Here is a 9,787-nt window from a genome sequence, read left to right as displayed (position 1 = left end):
ATGCAGGTGGTTAAAATAAATAATTCCCAAGCCCTACAAAGTTTATTTTTCCCTTCCTGACTTTTAAGACGAGCTTTGAATCTATCAAAACCAATCCTCCTTGCCCCAGAGCTCCCAGCAACTGCTGTTTCTGGTCTGCCTCAGCTGCCCAGTGGGGCCAGTTCTGCTGCTGTAGCCATTTGGCAAGCCAAGAGTGGAGGAGGAGATAAATTGAGCATCTTAAAAGCATCTGGAAACACTTCCCACGGCGCTGCCAGATGAGATCTGCGAAGCTGCGGCATCACCAAGCAGCCCTGCTCCCAACCCCTCCCTCCTCCTCCTCAGTGGATGTGTCCCCCTTGATCCCCCACCAAACCAGGTGGTTTCACCAGGGAAATAGTGCTGGGTTTGTGTCTGTCCACGCTGAGGACAGGGGCCTGAAAGCAGCAGTGACATGGCACAGCAAAGCAGTGTCACCACAGCGGTCAGCACCGGGTGATGCTCCAGCCGTTTCCTCATCAGCCTGGTGAGCCTCCCCTTTTTAGGGGGACATGGGATGGGCTTGAGTTAGAAAGGCCTTGGGGAGCTGGGGGTCATTCTGGCTCCCTGTTGAGCAGCCCATCCACAGGCCCCAGAGCTGATGTGTTTGGAACAGATCATGAGTGGCTGAGTGATTTATGGGGTGCAAGCGCCAGGTTCCGTGATGTTTGCCTGGTGGGAAGAGGAAGTGGCTGGGAGAAGCCTCAGCATCTGCAACACCTCGCAGTGAGCAGGGAGCTGTGCTTCCTCCCACTTCCCTCCAAGGACTGGGAGGGATTAAAAAACCCCTGAGCAGGGATTTTTTTGCTGTGGTCATGGTGAGAAACAACGCCTGTTCCAGGCAAAGCTTCCTTGCCTGCAGAGCCAAGGCAAACGGTCCTGGCAGCAATGGAGGAATCAGCAGGAGGAAAAGTCTTCTGCTCCTGCCACCACCCAACCCCTGTCCAGCACACATCAGCACGAGGGCACAGCATGTGTGACCTGCTGTTCCATCATTGTGGCCACAGCCAGGCCACGCTCTGTCCCTGCCTGGCCACCCCAGCAGGTGAGGGCTGCTGGCAAACGAGCTGGGAGGTACCAGGGTGGGACACACCGAGCTGGTGCAGGCCAGGCTGGAGACACGGGTTGAGAAGCCCTGGATGGAGCATCCCCGCGGCTGCCTCTGCTCACAAGCCCTCCCGACTTCCAAGCACAGGGCTCCAGCATCCCCACGTGGTCAGACCGATCAGAGCCTCCCCGCTCGGGGTTTTCTTTCCAGCTGAAAAGTGGGGCCAGTGGGCATTCAGCTCTGTCCTCGCAGTGCAAGGAGAGGTCATGACCTCCTGGAAACACTGCAGAGTGGGGTGGGCAGATGAGGTCATTCCTGGGGAACCAGGGGGCTTCAGGAGGGGTTAGAGAAGAGGAGCTGCAATTTCAGCTGCCTGCTGCCTTGCTGGGCTCACAGAGAGTGTGAGTCCCCACTGGACCCTCCTGAAGAACCACAAATGCAGCTCTGCAATGCACCCGATGGAAGGAGCTGGGCAGGAAGGCTGCAGCATCAGCAGCAGGTGCTGCCTGCCCAGTGCCACATTTGGCAGAAAACGTGACTTGTAGCTTGGGCCATTTCCCACCCCGAGAGGTGACAGTAGATGGGGACACACAGTCAGTGACTGTGTCCCACAGCCACCAGCTCTGCCTGATGGTTTTCCATCCCACGGGAGCTCCGGGAGGCAGAGCTTGTGTTAGCACAGCTCCTCACATCACAGAGCAAACAGGTTTGAAAGCATCTCCCCGGGGCATCCCTCCCTGCCTTATCTGGGAGGACTGAGATCTAAGGGACCACTACAGAAGGCTGATCTGAAGGCAAGGTTTATTCAAACACATACTTCACCCTTCCCTCTGTTTTCTCCAAGCCCTGAATGGCTCAGGAGAGAGCCCTGCCCTGCTCCTGCTGGGACTGGGAGCAGTGCAGAGGGTGAGTGAAGCTGCAGCTGCTGGGGGTGGCTGGGGAACACTGGGAGAGGTCACCAGGCAGGTGGCATTTGCATGTTCCCATCCCTGGTGGAGTCCATAAACCTGGTAAAATATTTACACTGATGACTCTGACTGAGGCTTTATTTTCCTTCACGCCATGAGATTCCCTTGACTGCTCCAAGGCCTTTTAGAGAACAGATTTAATCATCTCAGGTCAGGGATGAAGATGGGAAATGTGGGTTCCTCCTTTAGATGGGAATAAAAAAAGAAAAGTGGAGACACATCTGTCAATTATTAGTGAAGGGAGGAAAACTGGTGTCTGTTGAGATTCACAGCCAGTGAGGGGGAAAGTCTCAACAAGGAGACCTCTGTGGTTCTGCACTGGACCGATGGGCAGGACTTGAGAGCACAGGTGTGGATTTCAGCATTTAAAAAATATATAGTATTTACAACGACAGAGTTAAATTATTGCCTATCCTCACACCTAAGAAGGGAGGGGCTGTGGTCAGGGCAAGAATAGCACAGGATGGAGCCAGGAGCCCAATCCCTCCTTTGACTGGCAGGATCAGGCAGAAAACAGATCAGGAAAGTCAGAGGAAGGTAAAGGCTTCAGTTCAGTACGTGATAGCGATGCGGTGGTGGGCTTGTGATCAGAGAACTGTACAAACACAGAACTAAAAAGAAACCCACAATACCCTGGGGCAGCACTGAGCAAGGTGAGCCCACGCTGAGTTTCATCTTCTCCCAAAGAGGAATGCCTTTACCATGGTGAGCTGGTGGGGCACCATCCCAGGCCCTTTTTCCACACTTCCTGTGCTTCTGCTGGTGAAAATGAACCACTTGGGTTGGCTGCTGCTCCAGTGGGGAGGAATCAAAGGACCACAGGGGGCTCAGGGGGGTTAAAACACTCTGGGCACAGGGAGAACATCTCCTCAGGCTGATGTGTCCCACAGCTGCCTCAGCATCTTCTGCCCCCAGGTACAAGGACAGCCCCACCAGCCCAGCCCCATGCCCACTTTGGGACAAAACACAAATCAATAACCAGGAACAGTGGTTTTAAATCGTTTATTTTTAAAACATGAAACCCAAGCTGAATAGAAACCACAGAAATTACATTTAGGTTTTTTTGTTTAGTATTTGCAAACCAAAAAGTTACAGTAAAAAATAGCTACGTTACAATCAAGAGAACTACAGAATTAAAAGTAAAGATACAAAAATGGGCTCAATCCTCTTTAATCCTCACAATTTAAAAACATTTTGGGTAAGTGCAGGAACACTTGAAAGAAACTAGCAGGTCCAAAGTTTAAAAAAAAAATTATATATATTTATATATTATATATGTATATAAAGTGGTATGATATACAACCATTATGGTTAAGAAGAAAAAAAAAAAACAAAACAGAGAAGTTACAAAAAGGCCAGGTACATGATCACCATTAGGTTTCTGTGCACAGTGTCCAAGAAAATAAACTTCCCTCTGAATGATGTGAATAAAACTCATGGGGCCTCCCGTTACCAAGGGACCTGAGGCACGCGACGTGACGGCTGGGCAGCTGCACCCAGTGCAGAGGACAATGGAAGAAATGAGGCTTTTCTGGGACTTCAGCAGCCTCCTGGGCAGAGGCCACTGGAGAAGTCTTGGTGTGAGATTAAAGGAGGAACAGGAAGGAAGGAGTTGGGAATTGCATAGTGAGGAGCAATGTGGTATCAAATACGCAGAGCACCTAAGAGCTTCATGCTACACTTATCCTCTTTAGGACAGGAGTATTTTGAACTTTCTGGTTGTACATCAATTTATGTTCCACTTTGTTCGTGCAGCCACAGGGGCTGGGTGAGCACCCGGCAGCTCCAGGCCACCAGTAGCCCATCCTTCTCTCCCAGCTGGGCAGCACGCTCACCATCACAGCTTGGCAGAGATCCCACACCCCCCTGAAAGCACAAACCACTTGTCAGCCATCTAGGAACTGCTACCAAAACATCCCACGCTTCTGCTGGGCTTCCTGGAATGCCTAGGGAAGCCATCCATAGCATGCACACAAATATTTCTGGAAAAGGGGAGTAGGCTGTGATGAAAGGAGGTACAGACTAAGCCTTGTCAGTTCTCTTGTCTCAAGGCGTGAGATCTACTGCTTGGTACCTCCCTGGAGGGCTTTTTCCCTCCCACCCAGAGATGTTCACTGAGTGACTCTGACAGACTTGCTGAGCTGGGGGAGACCCTGGCTTCTCCTGGGTCCCCAGGTAGGAAGTACTTCAAAGACAGCTCCTCTCCCGAGCTGAAGGAAAACCCACCCACCCCATCTCCTCCCGAATCAGGGGGGTGGTGAGGATCAACAAGCCAAGACACTTCTCTCTTCTTCAAAGGGCTCAGAATGGTATTTCGGTTGCTGCTGGGAGGAAGAGAAGGGGGCACCAGAAGTGAAGCCTGGGTTTGCTCACACAGGCACCTGGAGCTTGCTCTGACAGGCACCCACCCACTCCTGTCTCCTACCACCCTGCAGCACCCAAAGCTCTCGAGAGCAATGGCTGAGCAGCTCCCTGAGAAATGGTTTAACTCTCAGAAAGGCCAAACTTTTCATGTAGTTTCAGGGAACTGCTATGGAAATCCTAACTTAGGATCACTTAAAACCCCATGCACTGTGTCCCCCTCAAAGCACTCAAATGAACATCCCTTGCATCTTGGCTGAGATGACTGTACACGGAAAATCAACACCTATCAAATGGAGAAAACTTAAAAAGGACAGGAGGGGAAGGGAGCACTCCATCCTTCACATTTGGATACATGGATGCACGCTAAAAATCTCAGCTTGAACCCTTTTATCAGCACACAAAATGAACTCAGTTTAATAATACATACAGGATACAAACACTACAGTTATAATTCCCAAGACAGCACAAGAAATTCACAGCCAAGTCTTGATTTGATTTCCTTTACAATTACAATGCAGTCTTGAACACTGGACACAAGAGTCCAACATGCTATTTACATTTCACATTGTGGAGATGTTTGTGTGCTTGGAAGAGTTCTCAGTTCCAAAAGAAAGTGTCATTCACACATGATGATGCAGTGGAAATAAACCAAGCCAACCAGACAAGCCAATGACCACATTTGTGCTTCTGAAAAAGTAACATGAAGTGTCTTCACCGATGCAGTCACCTTCAACCGGACAAGCTGCCGTCCACTCTGCAGTCAGCGAGGTGTCCAGAGGCCAATCTCAGCTCCCCTGACTTCTGGACCCTTTTTCTAGCAACCAATAACAGGAGAAATGTCCGATAAGGTCAGCTGGGACACACCAAGTGATATGGCCTTGGCATTTTGTCACATTAAAAACAGAGAGACATGATGGAAGAGAGAGAAGTCTCTACAGCTTTACCTCCTGCAGCTTGAAGAGTTTGGACTCCCTCAACCATGAATGCCATCCAGAACAGATGAGTCTTCGCCAGATAGCACCTGCTGTTCACCCGAGAGGGAGACACAGAGTCTGGGAGATCTTGGCTTTTCAAAGTCCCCTCCTCAGACAAAATGTGACCATATGGATGAGACTGATTATGTCGCAGCCATAAGAATAGGCAAAGGCCATCTGTTCTTCAGCAGATCCATTCAGACCAGCCTGCAGAAATGCCACGCTGTTGCTCAAGGTTCCAGTAAAATAAAAAAGGAAAAAAAAAAGTAGTAATAATAATAATAATAATAATAAACCAAAAGAAACCCATTTGTCTGTGTTTCCTATCCAGCGCTCTGCACAGCATGCAGCGGGGCAGCAGAGTTCCAGGATGCTTTACAAAAGTGCAATATCCATGTCAAGTAAAGGAAGTGCTGGCTGGACACAGGTACACCACTCACACCGCAGTCACGTCGTGCTGGCCTCCAGAGAGCAAAATGTTATCTCCATAACATTCTTTCCAGTTATATGTTGAAGTCACAGAGCACATATCTCCACAGCTGTGCCTTGCTGCGAGCCCCAAACGCTGTCAGAAGTTGTTGTGGGTGCTGGAAGTGGCTATGCCAAACCTTGGAAGGAAGCAGGTCAAGGTGGCTGCTCTGTTAGATGCTGCAAACAAAGGCATTGGCTTGCTCCTGTTATTGTGTGGCACACACAGTGCCAATGTGACAATTTAGACCCAGCCTGAAGTGCAGTCACACACAGGTTTGGGTGCATTCTGTGTACAAAGGTGTTAGTACAGAGAAGCACTTGTTTTCACAGGGCTCCCCACACCCTCTGGCTTCCAAAACACTTGCCTTCCACCAGTAGGACTGAGCCACAGATTTCAGGGCAGCTCCCCTAAAGATGATAATGTGAGTAGCAATCGGGGCACATCCTTGCAAGGAGGGTTGATGGCAGAACAGCTCAGTCTTATTAAGGATTATATGGCTCTTGATTCTTTCTTCAAAGTGAGGGAGAGGTTGGGTTTCCCCCAAGAGAGCAGTTAGGTGCTCGGGGCCCTGCAAGATCACCACACCACACCTTGCAAAACCCACATCTCCTGGTAGGCTCAAAGACAGGATGGAAACCCTGGGGCTCATGAGCCACAGTATCCTCCATTCCTCCTGTGACCACGTTTCCCTGCCCTTGTTATTTGATAAAACAGAGGTATGTTTCAGTGTGAAGCCCATTCAATGTGTCTGAAAGGGCATACTCAGACCTGAGCAAGAAAATCCTGCTTCCAGAGATTTATGGTGAAGTGTGAAGTTTACTCCAAAACCTCCTCTTCCTGTCTGTATGGTGATGCCTCCTCCCTGTCTCTCACTCCTTTGAATGGTAACAGCTGGCCTTGCAGTTTAGTAGTGGTTTCTATCTTAAGAGGAGTCTCAAAGCTTGCTCTGCCACAGAGCTGGTACCATTTCCCAGCAGATCCCATGAGCCTGTTTAGCTGCCTGCCAGGAGCAGTTCCCACCTCACTGCAAGAAGGCAACTGACTTGAGTAAAGGCAGATTGGTAATTCTGTGCCCCAAACAGCAAATGTGGGGTGAACAGACACCGACTCTGAACATCACTGAGGTGACAACGAAGTGCCTCTGCCAGTGGCTCAACCCCAGTTTGAGAGATGCTTCCCACTTCATTTCCTCTGCCAGTTATTTAATATAATGCTCAGCAGCTCTGCTAAGATGCCCCTACTAAGAGGTAAAAAGACAAAAAGGAATATCATAGTCACCCTACTGAAAGGGCAGTACTTGACAGTACCTCCCAAGAGGCAGTCTCCTCTTCCAGCAGGAAGCTGGCAGTGCCCTTTGGAGCACTGCTCTTCAGTGGGAAGTACAGCACCAGTGAAGGATGTTGCCCTCTGCAGGCACCCAGCTGCCCCTTTGCAAGCCTTGTTCTGCCTCACGTCTAGGAAATGCCTAACATGTGCATTAGTATGGTCAGATAGTGGTTAGCAATGTGCCTTCGAAAACTAAACAAAATAAAACACAATAAAATATAAACCTGTTCTGACAGTCACAATGTTGTCCAGGGTTTCTGACTCTAGAACACAGAAGATACACTGACAATCTTGTGAGTTTGTTAGGACCGAGGCTCCAAAAACCTCCTTCAATGCCATTTCAGCAACCCCGTGCTGTAGATTATGATTTATAAAAAAGGAAAAAAGAAAGTCCAGCAGAGTTCACAGGTCACTCCTGTGGGGAGAGCTTGCATTTGCTATAAATCCGTCGGTGCTTCCAGTTTCTCTTGCTTTTGCAAGCTGACTGTCCCACAAGATCTAGCATCAGAGAGCCAAAACTCTAGTGCAAAAATACCTCCCCTAAAGTCTTATGAGTCTTTCCCTGGAAAAATTTGGCACCAAGTGAGCGGCTGGCTCTTGTTTGATCTGTGTGTCAGCCTTGAAAAGGCAGCACCCAGAATGCCATCTGCAAATCCCTGGGCTTCCCTGATGGAGCAGAGAGGTCAAGCCCAGAGCAATGGACAGGGTAACTGACTGGTGCTGGGCCCCCCTGCTCCTCCTCAAGAATTCACATGATCAATAAATTGGGAAAGAAAAAGGCATTTTCTTAATGGACTTAAAAAAAAAAGTAGTTAACCAGGGTAGTGGAATGGTTTGCTCTGGAAGAGCAACTTCCAGTGGATATGCAGTGACACCATGAGGCAGGAGTTTCCCTCCTCCCTCACACAGTGCAGTGGACCAGAGCATTCCCAGCAGGACACTGGGCTGTGCATTCCCTCAGCATTCCTTCTTTGCACACCAGTCACAGGCACTGAGTCCTGCTGCTTCAGACCTTCAGTCTGACAGGCTGCTGGTCCCACTGCACAAATGAAGACAATCTACCACCATCTTTCACCAAGCCCTTCTTGGAACAGAAGGGGGGAAAAAGGGGGCAGAAGATATTCACCACCTGTTTCTGACAGGCTACTCTGGTCAGCTGGCCCAGGGCTGGGGGCTCAGTTTCCTGCCTGGGTGCTTTCAGCTGTTTGCCTGCACAGGTTTGCTCTCTTGCACATCAGGTACAACAAGGTGAAGGCTTAAATTCAAAAGGAGCTTCCACTCCAGTGGGCAGATATCAGGTTGGAAGGGTGGTCTGGACTGGAGAAACAGAAGGAGCTGCACTGGATTTTGGGCAGAACAGCAGGATTGTTCTACGAGGACAGCACAGGGGCACAGCAGTTGGCACATTGTTTAGTCTGACTGCACGTGTGGGTTTTGTTTTTGTTTTTTTCTTTTTTTTGCTTTCTTTTTTTCATTTTAATGCACACTGCCAGCATCTGGACGAGGTTGGTTGGTGGCGAGGTATTTGGCTCTCATGCTGGAGGTGTACTGGAGAAAGAAAAGACAAGACAAAAAAACAAAACAAACAGAGAATTAAGTCAGAATGACTAATGTCACGACAGAACCACAGATTTCTACCACTTCTCAGCGTAAAATGGTGTGTATGTACAGCAAGCATTTCAAGGAGCTGTTGGCTCAGTCTTAAAAGGAAAATTTCACAAGTCACTGTATAATTCAGTCTGAGTAACATTCTGCCAGTGTGCTGCAGGGGTGCTGGCCAGGTCAGTGCAGATGGGCTGATGATTTATCCAAGCTCTCTAGAGAAGGAAATCCAACAGTCACTAAGTCAAAACATGACATATGTTGCTTGGGAGAAGAGAGGGAAATGGGAATGATGCAGATGTAAACACCCACCCCAAACTTCCATCCTCTCTTAGTCATGTTACTGCTTTCAACCATGCCAGAAAAGGAGGTTGAGAAGAAAATGGGTGCTCACTGCATCTTCATGTTGTATTTTACAGCAATGAGAGCATCAGAAGACTACACGTGCCACAGATGGGCAGTTTGGAAGAAAAGCGAGGAATAGCAAAATGATTTATGCCCAAGAAAGAACAGACCCTGTGAGGCTGGAAACAGGCTGCCATCAAACAGGATGATATTGGCAAGTCCTCAGGTGGGTGACAGCCCACTGTGGCTTGGGATCCAAGCTGTGCACTGTGCAGCAGCAGATGAGACTCCAGCGTGGGGGTGAGAAGAGCAAGTCAGAAAGATGAAGGGTAGCTCGATTTGGAGGTGGTGGTGCTGTTTTTAATTTTTTATTCTAAGCAAGGTCTGTTCTAAACAGCTCGCAGAAGCTACTGAGGTAACATGTCATTCAGCTTTGAATAATGAGCTGAAAAACACGTAAATAGTATCCAGCAGTAAGAACAGAACTTTGCCTCTTTATGCCAATGTATTCAATGTCTTCTGGGTTCTTCTACCACAATATTAACAACCAAGCAATGAGGACAGACATTTCATTCCTCTTCTTATACTCTCTGCAGCTTGAATAATTCTATAATATCCACAGCTTACTTCCCAAGAGTGCTCTTCAGCATACTGGCTTTTTATCACCTCT

General features: G+C 48.8%; 1 protein-coding gene across 2 annotated transcripts in view; it reads right to left on the bottom strand.

The window, feature by feature from the left end:
* Nucleotides 1-3,021: 3,021 nt before the first annotated feature.
* Nucleotides 3,022-9,787, bottom strand: part of TTYH3 (tweety family member 3) — a 73,118-nt gene continuing 66,352 nt past the window's right edge. For both annotated transcript variants that reach the window (XM_085074544.1, XM_085074547.1), the window contains one exon: nt 3,022-8,718. Coding sequence is in view for 1 of the 2 variants with exons in the window: in XM_085074547.1 (XP_084930673.1) it covers nt 8,647-8,718 (72 nt within the window). In the remaining variant the exon portion in view is untranslated. The remainder of the gene's footprint in view (nt 8,719-9,787) is intronic.

The sequence above is a fragment of the Lichenostomus cassidix genome, chromosome 14, assembly GCF_008360975.1.
Source record: "Lichenostomus cassidix isolate B80296 chromosome 14, HeHo_3.0, whole genome shotgun sequence".
Lineage (NCBI taxonomy): Eukaryota > Metazoa > Chordata > Aves > Passeriformes > Meliphagidae > Lichenostomus > Lichenostomus cassidix.
Note: the sequence above shows the minus strand (reverse complement) of the source record. Positions and strands in the feature narration are given on the sequence as shown.